At 40.6% G+C, this 25,160-nt stretch overlaps 1 protein-coding gene across 1 annotated transcript in view; it reads right to left on the bottom strand.

Annotated features, from left to right (window-relative positions):
• Positions 1-25,160, bottom strand: part of LOC131076528 (uncharacterized) — a 145,184-nt gene that overhangs the window by 43,875 nt on the left and 76,149 nt on the right. Inside the window, exons 4-6 of the mRNA XM_058013768.2 lie at positions 20,370-20,467; positions 19,998-20,128; positions 19,719-19,827 (exon numbers count right to left, since the gene is read on the bottom strand). Coding sequence (XP_057869751.1) covers positions 19,719-19,827; positions 19,998-20,128; positions 20,370-20,467 — 338 coding nt within the window. The remainder of the gene's footprint in view (positions 1-19,718; positions 19,828-19,997; positions 20,129-20,369; positions 20,468-25,160) is intronic.

The following is a 25,160-nucleotide window of genomic DNA, read 5'->3' as shown; positions in this document are numbered from 1 at the left end:
AAGAAAAGTTACATTTCAAGAGGGTGAATGGCGCATTTTTGATGCATATCACACGAACACTGCAAGGTGGATTACATCAAAGACTCTCTTAAAAGTCTAAGGACTTTATAAACAAATTCGGGTATTGGTATATCCAATACTCAAAATTCACCGATATCAGAATTCAGGGATTTTTTGGATCTCCCTACAAGCTCCCAATTTATCCCACCAACCGAGTTGTGCTGCTAGAAGTTGTGAGGCAACTGGAGAGCTTCATGACGATTCAGAGAGAGAAGCAAAAGAAGGCAGGAACATCTTCTCTCACAATTGGAAATGGATTGGAGACGTGTCCATCAGCACCAATTGCTCCCACTGCTGAAAAAGAGTTGGCATGGTACCCCTTCTACCAATACAAGGCAAGAATGAACTTTGATCCATTCCATAAGATGAAAAGGGTAGGAGGAATTGTATTTGAACACAAAACTGATTTAAAGGATTATTGGTCTAATGCAGTCGATAGTTTCGAAATCAGAAGAAGATTTTGGTCAAGAATTCCCCTAGGCATGGTAAGAACAATAGAAGTATTCATGGTCGCTAATCAAGTGGAAGACAGTCTTGAACTTGAACAACCAGGTTTCGAGAAAATAAGAAATGAGCCACTTGCCTTGATTGATTGGGCAGACGGGGAAAGATCAGATTTGGTAGACCTAACGAAGATAGTGGTCGAATACTCTAAGTGGTGGACATCTGAGAAGACAAAGCAGCTAAAGTCCAAAGGGGTTGCCTTGACTTATGATTTAATGGGAATAGATGACTCTATGTCTTCCAACCATGGTATCTCTTCAGGCAATGCTCGGAATCCAGAAGGTGTTGGGTCCCGGAAGAGAAAAGCTGCTGGAAATTCTGGAAAGGCCAAGGGAAAGAAAATTATTGGGGAAGGATGCGAATCAAAGGAAGGTCATTTGACCTTGAGTGTCGCATCTGCAGTGCCTGACCAAAACACAATTGAAGAACAAGAGATGGACACAAATATAGAGGATAATGAGAGAGGCTGTCCAAAATCCAGCTAAGGAACAAGTTGAGCCTCCAGCGGTTTTTCTTGATGGTATAATTACTGGGCATGGAGAAATATATGGTGGATTTGATAAAAATACTAAGGAGTAATCAACCATTCCTGATTGGTTGAGAGAAAGGATAAGGGCTAAGGTTCCTAATGAGACCCACTCATAAGAGAATACTGCAGCATTTTTGGCGAAGGTGAAAGAACCAGCTGTGATTAAACCACCTAAGCCAACTAGAAAATTCTCTTTGATTCAGAGGGATAGTGCAAGATTCAGAACGGTTTAGATAGTTGTACCGAAGGAAGGAAAGACCCAGAGTGATGTTGCTCCAAAGGATTATAAGATCACTACAGTAGAGTTGGGTAAGCCTGCTTAGGCTCAAGAGATCCAATATTTTGATGATTCTTGCAACGCCCTCAAGGCAAGACTAGCCAAGGAAAAGGAGAAAAGAATTAAGGTTGAGGAAGAGAATCAGCAATAGAGAAAATATGTTCTCCATCTAACTAAGCCACTTAATCATGAGATACCAGTTACCCCTCTGCAGCCTCTTCCGCAAGAGTCGATGAAAGATTATGAGGACATGAAGGGCACATTCGGGCAACTTAAGGAATGGACCTCAAATGCTTCGGCACGAGCTGACATACTTGTGGAAAATTTAGTATCAGCACATGAGTCAGCTTCTTCATTAGTCAGTAGAATCCAAGACTTGGCTGCAAATTGGGAGGATATTGAGGAAATCCAAGATGAAATACTTCCACAATTGAGGATTATCCGAGCTCTGTCAAAGCAAGACTTGATAGATGCAGGTGTCATCCAGGCTGGGGATAAGTATGATTTTAACACTTGGTATTGTGCTTTGGTCACTAGGATTGAGGTCCTGAAGAAATCTGAGACTAAGTGTTTTGAGATTGAGAAAAATGTTAGAGAAATGTTAAGTAAAGTGTTTCATGTGGCATCAGAAATTTGGCAAAAGGATGGCATGCAAGAAAAACACCTGCAGGTAAGAAACCTGAGAGCCAGAATTTAGTCAAGCTTTTTCAAAGCCTCGGGAATGATTGATAAAGGGGATCTCTCAAAAAATTGCGAATTTTCTCCTCATTGACAAAAACTTTCTTGCCCAAGCAGTTGAGTGGGAATGCATCCTCGCCACGTGTACTGGCGATGTGGATGTCGTTGACTTCCAGATTAGTAACCTGCCAAGTGTCACTATGGAAGAGGTTTAGCTCATTGTGTCCAAATACATTAAATCTGCAAAAAGGGAAACTCTACACTCACCTCAGTAATAATAGCAATTGTGCCACATGTCACTCTTTTGTTTGTCTGAGCTAATAGAGTTTTGAGAAACCCTAATTAGGGTTTGTAACTTTCAATCTGGGCCCTTGATCACTGTTTGATCCCAGTCGTTCATTGTTTTCTGGAAAACTATATAAGGCTACCTCCTCACATTTGGAGAGTGTGAGTTTTTTGATATATTGTTGCATGAAGGTCATTTTTCAAATAATACATTGCATGTGCTCTTTCTCTTAAGGCTTTGTAATCTCTGTTATTTGAGCGATTAGCATGCTTTCAATTTCTTCAACACATTAGTTAGAAGTTAATTTAGATTTGCTTTCAAGTTGTTAGAGTTGAACGAAGGATTTGATAAGTATTAATTAATGGTGTATCTCCACTCATACTTTTGGTGAATGGATGATTTCCATTTCACCGTGCAAAGTTAGTCTGAGCCTATCCCCTGTGCATGCCAAAACTTTGATTATATGCACAACCCATTGAAGATTGCACCCACTTTGTGTAGTTGTCCTTAGTGTGGCGAAGCAAGGTGTGGTTTCCCGAGAACACCTAGTTAATACCGTCTCCCGAATTCATAAGTTTAGATCAGCTTTCTTAACCCTATTCCCTTTTTCCCTTTTTGAAAGTAAATCCCAGAAAATCCAAAAAAAAGAGAGAGCTTGAAATTGATAAATCTATCTAAGTCCAGAAGCTTGAAGACATTCATAAACATAAGTCCCCCTTTAGATTTTCAGCATACACTACCCAAGTAGCTATCCCACTAAAGTCGCTTGTTCGCACATATAGACCTTGGAATCAGCAATGATTTTTCAAGAGAGGATAGAATACCTTTGGCTACCTTATTCTAATGTTTGGTAGATGATAAAATGTACACCAACACGATAGAATTGAGGATTCCATCCTAAATGTTCTTGACTACTTTCCTCAATTGAGTCAACTCTTCATTTGATCTTTCAAAGAACTCCTTCCTGGTAGTCACTGCACAATACCACCAAGGGAAGTCATACACTTCATTTTCTCTTATGACCTCACCATCTATTAATGCTTGCAATGGGGATTTCAATCAAAGCTTCCAAGCGTGGAATTGTCATGTTCTGGCAAATGTGTGTGTCTTCCCATGCTTGGTCAACATTCTCAATTCTACCAAGGATAGCCAAACTCTCCAGTATATCTAAGCCAAGTCCTCAATTAACTTACATGCTGCAGTGAAAATGCTATCTACCCATTTCTTAGTGCCTTTGGTGATTTTTCTCATTTCTTCAAGACCATCGACTGATTCCTTCAAAAGCGTTGTAGGAGGAACAAAAGCTTGGTCATCCTGTTTGAATGGACGCATTAAGCGTTGCACATACCCACATAGAGCTTTGTTCTCACTTTTCAATTTCTTGTATGTTTCTTCCAACTACATTTGTTCTTTCAGCGCCTAAGAGGAACCATCAAAATCCTCAATCACCTGTGCCCTAGTAACATGTCCCAAATAAACTGTTGTTATATCATATTCCTCTAAGGTGATTTCATTCATGGCCTTCTCAACCCTTGGCACTGCCATATGTAGAGTTCTAGATCCAAATTCATTCATGGTGATCTTAAAGAATTTATTTGCCGCCTTCTTCTCCACTAGTTCGTTTATCCGGCTTAGAAATTCTTCAATCTCAAGTGCAGGATCAATTTCTTCTTTTGGCTCCTTTCTCATTCTTTCCTTTAGCCATTTTGGAGCGACTGACTGATGATCATGTGCTCCTAACTGTTCTTGCACTTGCATTACTTCCTCAAGGAGCCCCAAGTTTTCAATTGCTATTACTTTGACACAATCCTAGATATACTACTCCATATCTAGCAAAAGTACTTGTTATTTATCCCTTTGTTGAGCAGACCTCCCGAGAGCATTGACACTTAGTGTATCTTGTGCCTTTGAAGTGACTTGGTCCTCTTCCTATGACTAATTTCTTGTGTGAAGAAGCCAATTTTTTGCACACTTGAGTTGCTAGGTGACTGCACCTCTTCTAATCTTTGTTTCTTCTACTAGGGTTCTTCTCTTTGGACCTCTTGCCTTTTCTTTGACTATGAATCCCAAGCAATGCTCTTCTCTTTTCTCCATTCTACCTTTCCTTGTGGAATTGCTCCTTCCTTGGCTTGAACTCTTGCTGATTCCTCGATAGCTTCTTATGATTCCATGTCTCCCATCAAATCATAAGTCAGGCGAGCATTCTTTGCTTTCAACTTACTAATGTGACGCTCAACCCAAAGTCTTGTGAATTTTGTAATTGGCCTGCTCAGTGTGTCAAGATCAAGAATCTTTGGTTCTGGCCAATTAGGTGCTTGGATTGGCTTATCTTTCTCTTTCTCATAATCAGGTTGAACATTGTTCATATCCTCTTCTACCTAATCCGACATTGGGATGACTTCACATATCCTTATCATCCTGAGGGGCAACCTGGAAAACATTCTTTTCTTGACCTCATAATCATCCTTGGCATTAACCTAATAATCTTTGAGTTGTATCTTATGCCTGTGCCTGATGCCAGTCACCATTTTTATCTTATCATATGGATCAAAATCTGATCTTGCAGTGTGGGTTGTGAGGTGATAGAATTGCAGTTCCTCCACTGAATTCTCTATTGCTAGTAATGATGGGCACATTTCATCAGTCTCCCATGATGACCGGGAGCTTGATTTCACTCTTCTTTTTTTGAATCTTGTCATAAGTTGTTAATTGCCTTGTTACCTCGAGCAATACCATCTTGTCAGTTGGGTACCTCAAGAGCCTGTAGGGATAGGAGAAGAATGCCTGGAGCCAGATGTAGGTGAATCTTGGAAACTGGATGAACCATGCTTCATACTTCTTTATCAATTTCTTTGCTTCTTGCAACAGCCTCATGTGAGCACCTCCAGGACCGAACAATATGCATGGTGAAGGCATCGTTGACTCTTTTAAAATAGGAGGTGCTATAAAAGTGCAACTGAGGATAGCATTCGTGCACTTTGAATTGTCCTAGACCACATCCATGGGTCCTTTGCTCAATAATTCGCTGAATTTGGCCATCCTTGCCAGCATATAAACAATGTATGAGCCCATGAAAAAGGACCAAGAATGCATCAAATTCTTAAATTTTTCATCAAAGTTGTCACTGATTGTCCTTGTCTGATCTATCATCTTTATTGCACCCATCACTTCCTCAATGAAGTAAAACATCCATGGCTTGACTCATCATCAGCATGAGGCCACTGTACTCCTACTTGAAGTCCATCCCGATAAGCTACTTAGGCATTTTGGAATGATGAGGCTTTGGCTTTTGCATCCATTTGCCGTTGATGATACCCGCCCATCCTTCCACTCCGGAATCATAGAGCTTTGTTGCCCTTGCCTTTGTCTTGTACACCATGGAATGATATGTGGGGATTCCAAATGCTTCAGTAATTGCCTCAGCTGTAAGATTCAACAAGAGTCTACCATCAGGAGCTACAATTGCTATTCGTTCGGAATTGTAATATTTTGCACATTCAACAATCAACTCTGAACACTAGATGGCAAGAGGGAAACTAACAACTGCTACAATTCTGCTTTCAGCTATCTTCTTGGCTATAGATGACAAAGGGTGTCCATCGTGACCAAACATTCTCTTCCTGAATTCCTCCAAGTTGTACGTTCCTAAGTTGGTGTCAATAAATTCCACTTTGAAATAATATTTGATTCCAGGAGAAATCCCTTTCGTTCATTTTTTTTTTTAGTTTGCCTAGGTGTGCTTGCCACCTTACTTGATTCCGCCATCTAACTTCCTACAAAACAAAATGAATAACATTAAATTCATGTTAAGGAAATTTAAAATCTGACATAAGAAGAATTCTACATTGCATATTCCAAACTTGGAATGAATTAAAACCTCCAAGGACGAGAGTTCCTGGATGAGAAAAGACCACTTTTTAGCCACTTAGCACGCCTTGCTTCTAACTTGTGTGTTTAGTCCTAAATGTATAGTTGGTGAATAATCAGATAACACAGTATCTCCTACACGTACCAAGTATTCATGGAACAGAACAATTGTACATCATAACATAAATGACAAATGATAATAATTAGACCAGAAAGTTATATCTTTATTCCAATGTCCAGAATTGTCCATACATAATCTCCCTGCCGAGGTTCCAACCAAACAATATAAAGACCCGACGGTTGGTCAAGTTGCCAACCGTCACCAACTCCCAACTACCCGACAAGAACCTCTCGGCGACAAACATAAACATAACATAACACACTTATAAATATTATTCTTACTAACATATGTTATTTTACCCCTAACATTAGCCCCCAAAAAAACATAGTCGTCTTCCAGACGACTCAGACAAGAAAAATTGAATTATATAAAACATAGCTAAGACAGACAAGAGGGAGGAGGCGTCCCTGTAGTGGTCGCAGGAGGAGGTTGTTGTCCGGCTTGAAGTTTCAGGTTCTTTTCCGCCAACAGCTATTGTTCCCGTGCTTTCTTTACCATGTGAGTAGCTTCCAGTAGCTTTTTATCTTTCTGTTCCAACTGTAAGGTGAGCTCTGCCACTTGGGTTGCTAATGCCTCCAAGTCACCCATACCAGTTTCTATTGGTACCGTACCAGTTTCTATTGGTATCGTACTGGTTTCTGCTGGTACCGTACTTGTTTTTGCTGGTACCATACCAATTCCTGCTGGCACCGTACCAGTTCTTGTTGGCACAATACCAATTCTTGTCGTACAAGTACATGTTGGCATCGTAAAAGTACCTATTGGCACCGTACCACTTTCTGTCGTACCAGTACATGTTGGCATCGTACCAGTACATGGTGGCACTGTACCAATACATGTTGGCACCGTACTAGTACCTGTTGGCACCGTACCAGTTGATGCTGGCATCGTACTAGTACATGGTACCGTACCAGTTCTTGTTGAGCCAATTCTTGTTGGTACTGTACTAGTACTTGTTGGAGTCGTACCAGTACCTGTTGGAGCCGCACCAATACTTGCTAGTACAGTATCAATTCTTGCTGTACATGTTACTATCGATATCGTACCAGTACCAGTTGGAGTCGTACCAGTACTTGTTGGAACCATACCAGTACCTACTGACATTGTACCAGTACCTGTTGATGTTGTACAAGTACCTACTGGTATCGTACCAATGTCTTTCATACCAGAACCTGGACATGCCATACCAATTCCTTGCTCGGCCATTCTATCTTTTCCTAGTACGGCCTCCCCTGCCACTGTCTGGTCTACCATACTGGTACCCTTCATGGTTTCTGACGCAAGTACTGGTTTCTGTGGTAATGATACCCGTCGTTGTGCTGGTGGTTCCCCTTCATTGATTTTCCGGAACAACACCCCTACTGGTCGTATGTCCTCTACAGCGCTGACCACTGTAAGTGCTTCCTATGGTACCAAGTGTGTCAAAGATAATTTCGAGGGTGTGAATTTTACCCTCGTACTTTTCCATTGAGCCCGCAATCCTCCCTGTTGCTCCTCCTCTTCCTTTTCTTCCTACTGCCACGACTTTATTTCCTCTTCCTCCTCCACAGCTATGTGTCCTGACAGATGGAACCCCTCATCACCGCTTTCCTGCTCTTCTGTCTCTTCCACCTCCTTCGAATCCTCTGCACTGCTAACCTCTTCAATCTCCATGGATGTGTCCAGTTTCCTCCTTTTTCTTGTCGGTTGCGTTGTGTAGTGTACCTGCCAAATCAAATGGGGGTTTGGGGCAATGCCCCCAACGGGGTCAAGGGGCAACGCCCCTTGCGGGGGTTTAGGGGCAGCACCCCCAATGAGGTCAAGGGGCAAAGCCCCTTGCGGGGTCGAGGGGCAACGCCCCTCGCAGGGTCCCGGGACAGCGCTCCCTGTCGCGGTATAGGGCGGGGTCAAGGGGCAGCGCCCCCAATGCCAACACCAAATTACAACCTTCAAACCCACACGAAACTCCATGGCATGCATCAATTTTCTGCTTTTTTATGACGTCAAGAACAAGGCAAAAGAAGTCAAAATTCTGATCACAGTGCATTCTCCCGCACGGGAATTGTGTTTTCTAACTTGTTCTTTCATAAAAACTTGTGCTTCTCTTGTGGTTGTACAATGCATAGGTGTGTGGCTTGAGACTCCATCCAATTCAAAGATGATGCCTTCGAGTTTTTCATATATTGCTTCCTTGACCGTACGGTATTTCTCCTGTGGTCTGTACAGATTTCTCTTGGTTGTCGTACGGCCTCCGCCTTTGGTTGTCATACCTGTAGCGTGGTCGAACGACCTCTCCCTAATTGCATCCCTGTATACCGTACAATGCCTCGTGTACGATGTCAGTACGGCTTTCATGCATGTTGTACGACGTCTCATGTGCCATATCCATTGCACGGTTTCACCGTACACCGTACCCTTTTCTCTATGTAGTTTATGTCGTACGATGTACGGATCAAATGAACAGACTACATCGTACAGGTTGGTTGGATGAGGTACGTCGTACGAGTGAGGTACACCATACACGTTGATTATCTGTCGTGCGCTGTACAAAATGGTGCTCTGTCGTACGTCGTACGGACTCCTTGCCTTGTCGTATGGAATGGTGCTCCGCACCTATGTTTCAACCGTACAATGTACGGTATTTCTGCTTCTAACATTTTATTGATCTCCTCATTTACTTTGGCTACGTAATTTTTGTTCGTCCTATACGGCCTCCTTCGTACCGGTTGGGCTCCTAGTACGAGGGTTCTGCGATGCATGCGTAGCTCTGACGGTACCCCCTTCAAGTCCTTGTAGGTCCAGGCAAAGACGTCTTTATATTCCAGAAATATCTTGAAGGCTGTTGCCTTTATCACGGGGTTCCAGTCATCTCCTACAAGTATCACCTGTGGTTCTGCCTCATTGCCCAGATTAGCCTTCTCCACACCCTGTTCCTCGTACTTGATGGGTTTATCCCGTTCAAACTGGAGGACTGGCGTGTCGTCCATCCGTGCCATTCCCTCTTGGTATCTACCGTACTCTGGGGGAAAGGATTGTTCTTCCATCCCACCGCTTGATTCTCCTATCTCACATATTTGAAGCATGTGACACTCTAGGTGGAAGACCTCATAGTCCTCCATTTGCCAATGAAAAAGTCCCGCCAGTGAACTGGTTCCATCCTCGGAACATCCGTCCAGTTCCAACACTCCTTCCTCGTCGGGTTCTTTCCCTCCTCTGTCTTCGTCAGAACCCCACTCCCATCGATTTGAATCTTCTGAGTCGAAGTCCGATGACGCGAGCTCTTCGCTAACGGACTGGTTCCTTAGATCAATTACATACTTATGGTCGTCGTTCTCGATTGAGAGTGTATTCCTTTTCCAGTTGTGGTTAGCTTTGGCCATGATCAGCCAACCCCTTCCTAGAAGAGCGCCGTACGCTTTCCTTTCCAGTGGAATGACTACAAAATCCACAAGGAATTGTTGCTTCCCAATTACCACCTTTTGTGCCATGAGGGTACCAAGAGGTTTGATGCCGTGTTGATCCGCACCGACCAAGTGGAAGGTTGGTGGCCAAAGTGTCGGCTTGCCGAGGCTTGGCCAAGTTCCCTCCGGCAGTACGTTGACTCCAAACCCACCATCAACAATGGTGTTTGTAAGCTTTTGTCCCAATATATCCATCTCTACCACTGCTGGTTTCCGTCTGATGCCCACCGTGAGTAGCATAGGGTTCATGGCATACGTACCAGATCCCTTCATCGGGTCCGTACCAAGTTTTGCCACCGTTAGGTGTTCCTGACCGAGGGTAGTGTCCCCGGTTACATTTGTCAGAGCCATCCTTAACTGTGGCATGGTCTGTAGAAGGTCAGACACCCGTACGGGTATTGTGGTTTGTAACATTTGCTTGATGATAGTTTTCTCTGGTTCCGACCGGACTGGTGTATCGGCAGCCAGGTGCGAGGCCCTCTGCTCTCCAGCCATCGCCCGCTCGATATCCGCCCTTGCCTCCTGGAGCCTTTCTTTTTCTGTGCGAGGGTCCGGGTACATGGCTTTCTTGTTCTGCAACCTTGTGATTGCGAGTACGTCTTCTCTTGATCCCTCCACATTAAGCATGTTCACCCCTTTTTGTTTTGGACAATCTATGTCCTCGTGATTTCCTGGACCGCACCATTTGCACAGCAAACTTCCTGTATCACCTCCGTTTTGGCATTCTCGGGCAAAGTGACCCCATTCGTTGCACTGAATCATGGGTCGCCCCTTCCCGTCGTATTGAATTTTGCTCCTTGGTGTGTTATTATTGGATCTGTTGTTACCCTGTCGATTATTTTTGTACCCTCCAGGTGAGGCGTCAAAGTTTGTTGTTGGCTTTGGTGGTGTCGTCGGCGGTGTCGTTTGGTCAGGTTGGGTGTAGAGCACTTGTGTGCTCCGTGCTTTCAAGTTGTACGGGAATTCCTTAATGGAATGTCCCGTTACTTGGCAGATGTCACAGAAAACTTTACGGGGACAACTTCCTTTAGTGTGTCCTTCAGTCTTGCAGTCAGTACACCATAGTTCTTTTCCTTCCCTACCACTTTTTGTCACCTTTCAACTCCTTCATCATCCTCATCATATCCTTCCGGAGTGCTTGCACGGTTGTGGATCCCCCGTCGCTGTCGTCGTCCGTGCTGTCACCATCGTTGGTCCATCGCTTCCCCCAGGATGTCTTGTTTTCACTTTCAATATCCATGGCGCGGTTGTATGCTTCATTGTACGATGGCAGAGGGACCACTTTCATCGTCCTTCTCAGGGATGGTACCAATCCTTCCACGAACCACTGCTTCTTGAGGCCATCTGTCGGCTAGTTCTCCATTTTGTTAAGTAGTTCCCTCAACCTTTTGTTATATTTGCGCACACTTTCGTTTTTTTCTTGTTTGATGTTGTAAATTTCTGCCCCAATTTTGTTGTCATCTTGTAGGAGTTTGAATTCTTCCTCGAACGCCTTCCTCAGATTGCTCCAGGACGTTTTATGCTGAGCATCGAGGTCTGTGTACTAGTCGATAGCTATTCCTCGCAGAGTGGCCGAAAATGCCTTCACCCAGTAGTCCCAGTCGTCTTGGCCATTTGCTTCCCAGATGGTGACGCATGTCTTGCAATGCCGTACCAGGTCCTCTGACCCGTCGCCCATGAATTTTGGGAGTTTCTACTTCTCCGGGGTGTGTGCCATCGTTCTATTTTGTACAGTTTTATGCAGTGCCTGAAAATGGCTTTATGTCGGAAAGGTACTATGTGTCCGAGAGGTACCGTACGCTCCTGGTCTGGTCGGGCCCCTGCCAACCGGGCTTTGGTCACCTTCCCTTCTATAGTCCCTCCTTCCCGGAGTTTCCAGATCTGATCTTCCTATTTTGAAGCCCTCTGACAAGGACAAATTTTTAATGCCAGACAATGTTGCTTCAAAAATAGTGGCGATTTCCTCGTGCAGGTCTCGTACCGCCTCCTCTCCTAGTTCGGAAAATTTTGATTGGGTGCTTTGTGATTCGACTCTGGAGTCTTCTTCACTTGACATCGAGTGTGGGGCCTGGTCGGCGAGATCTTCCTCCGCTACGTCTAGAAGTGGCATGTTTCTGGCGACCTCGGCCAACTCCTTCCACGTACATGGTTTTTGCCTCTCTCGACTACGACTCTGACTTCTATTGTGTTTCTCAGAACTCCTCGAGTCGGCAACCTCCCTTAGTTGTCGTCTCCTGTCGGCCTGTTCTTTTATGCGGAGAGATCTTCGTACAGTTCCCTCCTTTACTCCTTCGAAGCAGTGGTACGTCTATCTTTGTTCGACCGTAGGGGCATCAAGTGCCAGAGGTACGGCGCCGACTAGCCTCCCTCTCCTCTTCCTCCCTACGACTCCGTTCCTCGTTCGGAGAACTTGTTGCCGCCGAAGTTCCTTTGCCGTTTCCTCCCTTTGGTTTTGGAGTGCAATCAAATTTCTAGCGAGTAACCTTGGAATACTCCCGAGTAGGTCAAAGACGGAGGTGCTGACGGTGAGTTCACCACGTACCGTGCCTTCCGAGGCGGCTCTCTCCTGAGCCTCTCGCTGCACGTACTGCGTGACCAACACGTCCCACAACTCCACCAAGTCTGTCATCAACTGATCCTCTCGTTCCTCTTCCGCGGTACTCTCTTCGTGTGTGTCGCTATCCACGACAATTAATTGTTGGTTAAACGATCGGCCCATTAATTGCTTCCGCCTGTCGCCATAGTTATCTCTAGGTTCATTCAGGCAACAGCGCCAAAATGTTTAGTCCTAAATGTATAGTTGGTGAATAATCAGATAACACAGTATCTCCTGCAAGTACCAAGTATTCATGGAACAGAACATTTGTACATCATAACATAAATGACAAATGATAATAATTAGAGCAGAAAGTTATATCTTTATTCCAATGTCCAGAATTGTCCATACATAATCTCCCTGCCGAGGTTCCAACCAAACAATATAAAGACCCGACAGTTGGTCAAGTTGCCAACCGTCACCAACTCCCAACTACCCGACAGGAACCTCTCGGCGACAAACATAAACATAACATAACACTTATAAATATTATTCTTACTAACATACGTTATTTTACCCCTAACATTGTGCTCTCCAAAATGCGATGTGAAAATGAGACTATCATGTCTTCTTTAAATAAGAAATCACCCACTATGCTACCAAGTTGGCACTGCAATAATATTCGTATCTTCTTTAATTCCTCCCAAAATGCATTTTGTGTTTCCATTGTTGAGGGAGAGATGACTTGTCATTCCTGTGGACCCCGCTCGTCATACTTGGTTTCAAAATAGAAATTTCCATTATGCCTTGATTCATGCCTCATTAATGAGGAATATTCCATTTTGGGCATTCAAACTTGTCTTCCATATCACTTCCTATCTTGGGCGCACATGACATAAGGAGAAGGATTTTTTGAATGTTTGGGCACCAATTCTACTTGATGAAGGATTATTCTTGCTAGGGCGCATATGAGATGATTTGAAGGATTTTTCAAACACTCACTAAAAATTTCATTATCTCCATGTCTGTAGAATGCTTGAGCGCACTTTAAGGAGGAATTCTTCCAACACTAGCCAATTTTGAGTCTCTATGATTTCTTGAAGTTGGGTGCATATCAAAGGGATAGTCGAATTTTCAATGCCTTAGTCGATTTTCAACCATTCCATGACTCCATGAGGTTAAGCATTGTCGTGACATTTTCACACATCACCCCATTGCAAATGGGGGCCCCCACTTTTTTATTCTTTCTAGGGTAGTTATAGAGTCTTTAGCTATTAGCCTTTCACTCGAGGAAGTATAGTGTCTCAAGTTGACAAGAGGTGATTAGGTTAGTTCTCTCCCTTTAGGTGGAATTGAGTGAGCGTGGCCTTTCAATATCTTACAAATAAATGATTCACGATTATCATTCCATTTGATCATCATCTTTTGCTTGCAAAATCAGAGTTGAAGTACAAATTTGGCTAAGGCAAGTTGGTTCTAGAGGTCAACATTCTAAGGAAAGGGGAGCTGAAGTTCAAATTATCATGAGAAGATTGAACCAAATGGAACAAGGCAGCGAAAGTTGCCATTTTGGAGGACTTCCTTTGACCCCCCAAAGTTGTGACTTAAGCATTGGCACTTCCTTTGACCCCCCAAATGTGCGACTTAAGGTTTCCACTTCCTTTGACCCCTTGAATCAGCGAACTAAGGTTTTGCATTGCATTGTTTTGAATGAGATCATTGTTTTTGCTAAGTGCATTTCTAGGAAGATGATTGCAGACTTAAGTGATATCAAGTTAGGAAGGAAATTGATCACTTCCAATGAAGGGTCAAATCAGCAAACCAAGACATGGTGACTTCAGATTTCCTTTGATTGCCCAAATCAGCGACTTGAACATTTTTTATCGTTTCCTTTGATTGCCTAGATCAATGCCTTAAGGATTGGGTTATTTCCTTTGATTGCTCAAATCAGCGACTTAAGGATTGAGTAATTTCCTTTGTCATCCCGCAAGTGCGACTTAAGGTGTTTCACTTCCTTTGATACCCCAAATGTGCGACTTAAGGATTTTACTTCCTTTGATACCCCAAAAGTGTGACTTAAGGTCCTCATTTCCTTTGCCACCTAAAAACAATGCAAATCAGGTCTCTCCCAGATCTCAAACCTATGAAATCGGGCATATAAAGGAGAAAATCAGACTTAAAATCAGATGTTTCCATGATCAGGAAATTCATTTTCACATTTAGTGAAGGTAGTAGGAAGCTTGATTAAGTAATTTATACAATGTTTTGATACAAGTTATGTTTGTTTCCAGGTTTGATGCAAGTGGAGTGAACATGCAAAGAAATGTGAAGAGGGTCCCTAGGAACATCAGCTTCAAGGCATGCAAAGAACATCAGCTCACATACAACATCAAGATTTCACCACATAAGCAAAGATAAGGACCCAAGGTGGACATTGCAACACTTCAAGTCTCAAGCTCATAAAAGGCAGCTGGTGGGATCATCATCACAGACTATAAGGCAGTGAGATAAGATCAAGGAGAGAACAAAAGACTCATCATCATAGGAGGCAAGAAGGAAGGATCAAGCATAAGCACCACAAGGTCTACATCAAATGCAACACTTAGGCGGAATTCCCAAACAAGAAGATGAAAAGTGAAATGATCAAGAAGGGATATGCCTCATTCATTTACAACTTCATGATGAGTTACAGAGATCAAGTTAGCTGAGGTCACGTCTAGTCATCACTTATCCAATCATATCATTTTAAGATAAGGCGTCCAAATTCAATGTACCTAGCCCATCCATCAAAGAAGATAACTACCACATGTGGGCACAAAGTCCGATGCACTTATCCCCATCATCTATTGGTCAAATATTCAACGAAGGACATGTGTCCTACATTTTGTAATTTTATCATTGGTCAAGCATTAAATGCTTTGTAATGAGTGTAACAAACCCTAATTATGGTTTCTATCTTTTGGTGTTGGTCATTGACTATGAATCAATCTGAGCCACCCAATTGTAATGAGAGCACTTTATAAGGCTCCACTTCTTCATTTGTAAGGGATAATAGCCAATAGTAAATAGTCAGTAGATCAATAGCAGATAGAAGTTAGATAGCAGTTAGAGTAGAATAGGAAGCGAAGGCAAAGATTGTTGCCAAGACTTTGTTGTAAGAAGCATGTAAACTTCATTGAAGATATGGTGAAATTCATATGTTGATTCAACAATTTGCATGGTCTCCACTTCTCATTTAATTTTCATGTTGTTTAGATGAATGGAAAAACTTTGTGTATGATCAATGGCAAAATTGGTACATCCATACTACTAACACCTTGCCGATGGTAAAGTGCCTTGCGTAGTCAACTCGATCTATCTTAGCCAAGCTTAATTTCAATTATTGCTTCTTCATTGATATGCTTCACCTTGAGGGTATCTATGCTTGTAGTGGTGATTTGAAAATCATTAGCTATCCCTAGAAGATTGCACTAGCCTTGTGGAGATGTTCATTGCATGTCAAAGCAAAGCTTAGTTGAGTTTCACCAAAGATTGTCCATCGCTCTTACATTCCTAGGATTGGATTAGCTCTCTCAACCCTCTCTTTTTTTCCTTTTTTTTCAATCAAGTTAATTTCCACGTTCCAGCGACATCCAAGAATTCAAACATTCAAACATTCAACCTAAGCCCACCTTGTGATTCCAGCAATATCACATCAAACAACTGAGTCTATCCAAGAGCATCTCAAGACCTGACATTTGGAACCTTGGAGTCATCTCATTTGATCAGGCAGCTTAGCATTTGGGAGGATTTTGTTCAAGAGAGGATAGAATAATTAGTACTTTATTTTGTGTTGCATAGTGTGGAAAAGCACCATCAGCAAGTGCATTCTAGAGTTGAAGGAGGAACTTCTTGATACTTAGCCATTTTTATCATTTCCAAGACTTCATGCATACCTAGGTGCATTTTGGGCCTGAAGGAGGAATTTTAAGCAGAAGGATTAATCCTCCCTATCTTGGGATTTGCGCCCAAGGAGTCATTCCTAGTGCGCTTGGGGTCTGGAGGTGGATTTTTGCTCGCAAGCACAATTCCTCCTTGCCTTGAGATTTGCACCCAAGGAGTCATTCTTGGAGCTCTTGCGGCCTAGAGGAGGAATTTTGGTTTGAGGATGATTCTTCCTCCTCTTGGGATTTGTGCCCAAGAATAGTTCTTTGTTCCTCGAAGGAGGATTTCTAGACAGCCAAAATTCGACCATCTACCTGCTTCATTTGTTTTCCGAATTTGGAACTGGATGCCTTAGTTCTTCATGCAATCAATGCTCACGTGTTGCCAAGGATAGACCTTATAAAAATAGACTTACTAAAAAAAGTAAGTTCTCCCAAACAAAAAAATTAGGGCAAACGGATACACAGTGAAACTTACTAAAAATGGAAACTACTAAAAATAGTAAGTTTGTTCAAACTCAAAATTAGCCAATCGGGGCCACAATGAAACTTACTAAAATAGTAAGTTCATGAAAAACACTCAAATTTCACTGGGATGCCCTTTGAAAGATTTTCTCTTCTACACTTGGGCAAATTTCACTATGCTCAAGATTGTTGACCTCCTCTCTAAGTTTATAGGACAGAAACCCTAAAATAGACAATGCTCGCTTCCAGACTTAGAATAAATCTTCACAACTCACCCAAACACTTAGGGATTTGAGGAAATTATTGCTAGACTACCCAAAAACTCACAACAAGACCAAGCAAACAAAGATATAGGAGGTCCCCATTTGGAATGGGGTGATGTGTGAAAAGGTCACAACTGATCACTCAATTGGATGCCTATAGGATTGCTCCATCATACTTGCAGCAGCATTCTTCCTTCCATATTCACCACCCTCTGCCAACTAGCCTCAGCAAACTAGCCAACTTGCTTGGCTTTAGCTAAAACAATCAACCAGCCTATCGGCTTCAGCTAACACTATCCAACCAGCCAAGCTCCTCAAACATGGCTTCCCACGACATAAAACAGAGAAGCTTCTTTTCCCTCCAACTCTTCACCTTTTGCCTCTATCCCTTCAGATACTCTCGCCCAGAAATGTGGATGGCTGTTGCACATAACCATCGGTACCAACAATAATTGCAGTCCTATAAGGAAATCACATCATTGGTCACCTGGCATGATAAAACTCATGCCTGCTAAAAGAGGAGAGCAGACATGCTAGAAGAGAAATAGACATACCCAAACAAGGGTAAGCATGTTCCCATCAGGGAATAAAATTATAAAAACAATTGCTGCCCAATCAATGAAAACAGTCACTGCCCAATTAGGGAATCAATGCCAGTAATCTTAAAAATAGTCCCCATTAGGGGCGATAAACAATCATGCACCCAATCATGAAAAATGCCACCAAAAGAGGGAAAAACAACTGCCACCAAAATAGGGGCAAACAACTGCCACCAAAATAGGGGAAAACAGTTGCCACCTAAAACAAGGTAAACATTTGCGGGCCAACAAATTTGCTTCCTCTATGTTTCAATCTCTGATGCTGCCAACAAACACCCAGATGACATTTTGTCCCTTTGTGCAATTGTTGGACACCACCAAACTCACCCAAATGTGTACCCTAACTGTTTGGCCAAGCCTGCAGCATTGTCTCAAGCAATAATATCACCCCAACTGAAACAATTTGAGCTGTTTATTGTATACAATAACTGGAGTAGAGACAGCATTGGTAACGCTCAACTGACCGTTGGAGTGAAACATCACTCTCAATACTACTACAGATGAGCTTGCAGCAGACTGAAAAATTTGTGGTTCTTGCTGCAGGTGAACTTCTTCAGCACCACAACGCACTAAAAATGTCACTTCAGGTGAGTTGCAGCTTGACCCCACTGGTTCACTAAACCGATCCATTGTTCAGATCAGTCTAACCAATGACCTACAACATAAAAGAAATGCTAGGAGATTTAACCAATGAACATATTAAATTTTTAACATTATCATCAAGATTGATTTAGTGTGTTCAAACTTAAAAAGCATCATTACAAGTTTGAAAAATTGGGAATAAAGGATGGATCAGGAACTTGGTATCTCCTAGAAGCAAAAAAAATTAAAATTATTTAATAAAACCTCCCTAATGTATTGCAGCATACTAACAATATTTTTTAATATTTGTTGACATCCTGCAGTGACCAATTGGCAAAACCCTTTAAAAACGATACAACCTGTATTTGGCCAAATTGAGATTAACTAGTCGCCCAATGGAACATGTATATCAATATACAAAATATAGTTTGGATTCTGGAACTCTGAAGAACAATTTTTGACATACTATACATCATTGTGAAAACAAATTTAATGGTTACAAAGCTGTTTGAGGTAACTTGTGAAGAACTTAAAAGCCTTTTGATATATTGTCTTGATGGCTTCTGGATAAAACTGTGTGATCAATTTTTTTCATCAACGTTTTGGATCATGCTCCATGAACCATCATCAGGATGAGAAAGCTTGAAAAAAGAAATGATGGATGATAAAAACTGATCACACACTTTTATCCAGAAGTCATCAAGACAATTTATCATAGACTCTGTAAATTTCATGCATTTAAGCCATTTGATGTTTTCATCGAGTGTCATACAATTCGTATTGTGCAAATTTCACAATTATGCATTGAGTAAAATTCAAACAACTTATGGAGGAATAACATGGACACTTATAGCCAAGTATATTAAAGCATGTGAAACTGTGTTTAGCATAAACATTAGACATTTATGTGATATGCATATTGGATTTTGATCTTTGGGTGATGACTTGTTGTGAACAATTTGTAATAAATTCTTACATTCCATATGATTTTTCATTTGTCCCTACTGGTTGATATCATAGCCCCATTATTTATTTCACTTTGTATTGTATTGCCGGGCTTCAATGGGTCCTCTTAGCATACTACCTTGATGCTTTTTTAATAGCTGTAGACGGTTACCTTATAAAGGCAACCCTAAGATCCCACACTGGGAAGTTTCTGTCATGCCTAAAGGTATTATTGGATTCACACTGATTTCCCATTCTAACTATTATTGGTGTAGATAGCTTTCTAAATCCAACTCAAACTAGGTGTTAAGGAATAAAATGAATATAAAATAGCCTAAAAGCAGTTTGGGCATTTCAGGCAGTTATAGTGGTGATTGTATGCAGGAAGACTTTAGAAGCCATTGTAAAGAAAACCCAATGTCAAAATTAACTAGTGTATGGAAGGAACAAACCAATGCCAAAAGCACCTTCACCCCAAATATATATCATTCTTCTGTGGACAGAACAAAATTTTAAATAACTTTAACTCTGGGATCTATGCAAATAAGCATTCTTGACACATCAATGGATTATTGGTTTTCATGCGAAAAATTATTTATCACTCATCAATCAGACACTAAATGCAAGAGGAAAAGATGCATACCATAAATACAACATTTGTAATTGGACCAACCTCTCCCGATAAAAGACGATGGGCATAAACAACCTGCTCCACCATTTCAGCTGCAGTCAAATTTTTCTTTAAACCCATCCTAGAAAAGGACCATGTATGCATCAGTGTATGGCAATCATGCATCAAATTATGGCATTGAAATCATAAAATTCTGTATAATATCACATAGTTACTATAACATATAAACAGTATTTTAACCAGATGATCCAAGGAAAGGCCTGAAAATTTCATTTCAGATAGAGTACTTGCCTTCCTGTATAGCAAAATTGGCAGTTCATAGCACAGCCCACTTGACTTGACACGCAGACGGTAGTACGCCCTCTTTTACATGGGATTACAACTGTTTCTATAACTAACCCATCTCCCAAATTGAATAGAATCTGTAACCTCCTGCCACCATACCAGTAAATCAAATTTCTTTAAGAACAAATCAGAGTTAGAGGAATAGCTATGAGTTATATTGCAAAATTACATTATCCGTGCACCTTTTGTCCAATGAGTTATACCCCGAGTTATACCCTATCCCCTCAATCAAATATAGCATGAGGAAAATAATATTTCAAGTAATCACTATTTTCACTCCAGTAAGCTATTTATATGCAATCATGGACGTTAAACTACCTTGCAAGTGCCATCAACTGCAAAATAAACATCTTTAAGCGATAATACACTGAACTCTGCTGTCTTTTCCAATGCTTCTCTGAAGTGCTTGTTCAAACCTGACTCAACACAGTGACCCAGAATAAAGAATTTAAATGAGAAACTAAAAGTCAAAAATAGAATTGAAATTCATTTGACATTTGGGAAATTTCAGAATGCCAATTGAAGCTCCAGCATTGCAAGTAAAATAACAAGGAACAAGAACTGTCTCTATAAAATATATTGCCAAGTAGGGATGCCCATCAAATTACAACACCAAAATTCACCATATACTTCACAAAAAATTCAATACCCTCACGTAAGCTTTAACCATAATCAAAATATGGTCCATAACAGGTATTACTTACACTACAGGCACTGGAAAATTTAATCATTGCAGTCCCCTTCAATTGAAGTAAAATTGTTGAAATGCAATCAGATCTCAATTTTGAACAGTCCAATCCTAGACATTTGTTACAACTCTAATCAAGATTATGGCTGACAAAATGTATTTCAAACTCATACAACTAAACACAACTAACAGTAAGGATTCACTAAGAAAATAGGATATCAGAAAACTTCAATATAATTTTATGTACAGAGGCCCATAATACTGTAGAATCTAATAGGATTTTGGAGTAGCTGCATTCTAAAAAATTATTGCAGATCCGATCCCAGGATTGTCTAGAACCTAAAGTTTATCTCCATATTCACATTCAAACATACAAATATAAAATATAACACAGATATGTCAAGGGTAGCAAGCAGCCTCTTTTCATTATGCTCTACAATAACCCAGGCATGACGCCAAACTTCAAAAAAATAGATGTCTGTCCAAGACTCTAATTTCAGATGCTTGTGCTCTTTCATAAACAAGTGGAAGAGACGGCTAGATAAATTAATCAACTAATAAATGATAAAACAAAGCTTATATGTATAGAAGAGATCTCATAAAGGGAACAAAGCTCTAATGAGAATTGAGATAAGATCTTCTTCTAGAGTTTTACAAGGGCATGTGCACCCCACCCTGACTTTTAATTTCTTCCATGTGATCCAAAGGAAGAGAAACAAAAGTAATATCCTCTACTTTTGTTGTACCCATACAAAAAATTTGTATCATGTTCAAGCTTCAAACTAAATTCTTGTTTTCTTTTTTCTTTTTATCAAGCTAGGCAACCATATTACAAAGTTTTGTCTTGTTTGTTTGTGTCATCATTTCTTATCATTGCATATTAACAACATAGATTTCACACAATTTCACCAAGTGCTATGAAGGAACTGAAGATCAAAAAGTTGCAATGACAAATGGAATTTCAGGCGACAAAGGAAACTAACCAAAATCACTAAGTTGTAAAGTTTCAAGGTCAAAAAGCTACCATCACCATTCAACGGAACATCCTTGTGTGGGCAATTGAAGTTTTCGAACATGGTTTATATGATCACAAACAAGTGCACACCTAATATAAGAGCAGCCAAATGTTTGAGTACAAAATTCTAGAAAAAAGTGTCCCATGTGCCTTAGGATATAGTAAAAAATTTCAAGAGAATAAAGATTTAAACCTACCAATATACTTATGCACCCCTGAAGATGAGCACACATTTTTTAAAACCTAAAAATCAGTGTTCTAGAAAGACACATCCACTCCAAAAATCCAAGCATTTCAGGAGCAGGGACATCTAGGATGTGGAAATTGCAAGGAAATGTACCCCCATTGTTGAACCACCATCACCATCTGTCAAGGGAAGTTCTTGGGATGTTTCCCTCAAAGAGAGGACATCTCAGATGGGCATTTCCAAGACATCCCTATTTTGGGGATTGCAAGTAAACATTGAGATGCCCTCAAGACCCTTGAAGGGCTTGGCTGCGTCTCCTAAGCACACTAGAAACAACCAAGTATCCCCTGCCTCATTTAGAGTCGAAAAGTAATTTTTTTTATACCAAAAAAAAAATGTTTTCTCAATAACCCTAACCCTAATGATACATGGGCCTCACCCACACCCTAAGCAATTCCAAAAGACTACAAACAAAGATCTCAACCTCACTCCAATTCACTCTCAAGTTTCAACACCAAGGTTCAAAGTCGCAACAAATTACAAGAGTGAGAGCATTGAGATAGGAAAAGCAAAGCAAGAAGAAGAGAGAGCATTTGCCATGTCTTCATTGGTTGGGTGAGAGCATTAGGAAGATTTAATAAGAGCAAGATGAAGAGTAAAAGTGAAGTCTTCATCAATCAATCATTGAATCAATGCATTTTTCAAGCCTCAAGGTATGCTTTGGACCTTCATAAGTCATTCTTAAATCGGAAATTATTAAAATTACTGATTATATGACAATTTAAAAAAAAAAATGTTTGTTTTCAAGTTAGTGATTTACTCATTTAGGGGTTTACAAATGAAATTAGTAATTACATTTTAATTTTTTAATTTCTAGTTTCAGGTTTAATTTTACAATAGCAATATTTAGGTATTCAAATTTGTTTACTAAATGTTTTTTTTTTCTTTTGCAAATTTGCATATATATTTGACTATAAATTAAAAATTAAAAAATAAATATTAAAAAGTCAAATCAGGATTTCATCTTTTGTGAATACTCTATTTCTAGACTTCATTAACAAAACAAAGGTGGAATCCTTGTTTGATAAAGGTTGAAGAACAAGTATTCATATTTTTGTGTATCCTCTATATATGTGCTTCTTGCAACCTAAAATAAAATAAAAACAAAAAGAAACTACTTCTGTCTTGAGCATGTGCATATTTTAATGGCATTATGACATATGTATGGTAACCACAAATTTCATTTTTTGCACTGTCACTATGAGTTCTACTTCTCACATCATGAGTAACGAAGAGGATCAAAAAGAGCCTATGTGGGTTGAATCTGAAATCCAAGTATAGATTGGGGGAGGGGTTAACCAACTAGTTCTATTGGTAGTGCACATTTCTATTGCCCCTCCAATTTATTAGAATGATTTGAGTAGGATCCTTTTGATAAGAAGTACCCTTTAAAAAACTTTGTAATCAAATTACAAGCAAAACCTGGGTCAACAAGGGGCACTAGGCTATGGAAATGTCATTTTCAGCAACTCAAATTTCACGGAAGCATTGCAAGAGTTAATGCACGCCTTCTTCATGTCCCACGCAAAAGTGTTGAGTATGTAAGGAATGGTAACTTGAAAAAAGAGTTGATGTAAATAGATTTTGGGTTTACGGTGATGACCAAACACTTGTAACTGCCACTCTACCATCAAGAGCACCTACCCCTACTAGTACAAGGACTTCACAAAATCCATGAGTTCATTCTACTTCTACTTCTCTATTCAGTCCAAAGGCACTAGAACCTAAGGGTAAATGTAGCAAATTAGGGATGAAGAAGAAGAAGAAGATGCCATTGGTAAATTCTTGCTTGCCAATGGCATTGCATTCCATGTGGCTCACTCTCTTAATTATAACAATGTTGTGGCAAAAAATTAAAAAATAAGAACATAACTATCATATGTGCCACACGAGGCAAAATTGAGGACAACAATCTTTGATAAGAATAATTCCAATCTTAATATTTTAATGGAGAATATGAAGGTTGCATAGGTCACTAGTGGATGCAATATGATCATGATTCATGGATGAGTGAACCAACATCAACCATCATTCACTTATCAACATCATGGTCACATGCAAGGACACCTACTTCCTTGGGGCTATTGATTGTTCAAGGCACCACAATGATATTGATTTTCAATTCCAAATCCTCAAAGAAGTTGGTGAGAAAGTTGGGGTAGAGAATGTAGTGCGAATAGTGACAATGGAACATATATGTGCAAAGCTGCAAAGAAAATAATTGAGGCAGCCTACAAGCATAATCGGTAGACTCCTTGTGTGCATGCCATGAACAAAGCACTCAAGGACATGGAAAAAATCAGTTGGATCAAACAAGTTAATGATGCTAAAGATGTGTAGATGTTTATCTACAAAAACCATACTTCACGTGCACTTTTAGGACCTTCTCTAAGGAGTTTTTGAAACATGTGCAAACTAGATATGCATCATACTTCATTCTCTTCAAGAGGATGCTTGAGTTGCAAGAGGCATTGCAACTAATGGGCATGACAAGGGAGTGGAATTGGTGGCCTGATTCTACATCAATGCAAGGGAGGAGGGTTAATTAGGTGGTGAAGTGTGACACTTTTAAGGCTGATGTGTGATGCATTGTTGCCATAATTAATCCAATCTTCATAGTCATTAAATATGGGGATGCTAATGCACCTAGCCTTGGAGAGATGTACGAGTGCATTTACAATATGTAAGGCCAAATGAAGGTTGTACAAGAGAAAGACCCCAGATTGCAATTCTACAATGAACATATTCAGCCAATCGTTCATATTTTATGGAAGAAGCTCAAGACTTCCTTGCACATGGCTGCCTATGCATTTAAGTTTAAGTGGTATGTGCAAAGGCCTTGAAGAGTTACCCTTATACAAGATGCTAAGGTGAAGTTGCGATTCATGAAGGCTGTTCAAAAGATATACGATTCTACACAAGCTAGCATCATTCATACTAAGTAGACAAATTTGCCACTCTTAGGGAATATTTAAAAGAGGCCAAGGTGGATATGGAGACTATGGCACAATAGGTTCCAATTCTATGGTGGAATATGCAAGGCCCTAATTCTTTGACAAACATACTAGTCATTTGTCTGTTGTCCCAAGTTTTTAGCTCTTCTACTACTAAGAGGAATTGGTCTACTTATAGTTTCATCAATTCTAGTGAAAGGAACAT

The sequence above is a fragment of the Cryptomeria japonica genome, chromosome 3 (assembly GCF_030272615.1).
Source record: "Cryptomeria japonica chromosome 3, Sugi_1.0, whole genome shotgun sequence".
NCBI classification, from domain to species: Eukaryota; Viridiplantae; Streptophyta; class Pinopsida; order Cupressales; family Cupressaceae; genus Cryptomeria; species Cryptomeria japonica.
This window is presented reverse-complemented; position numbering and strand designations above follow the sequence as displayed.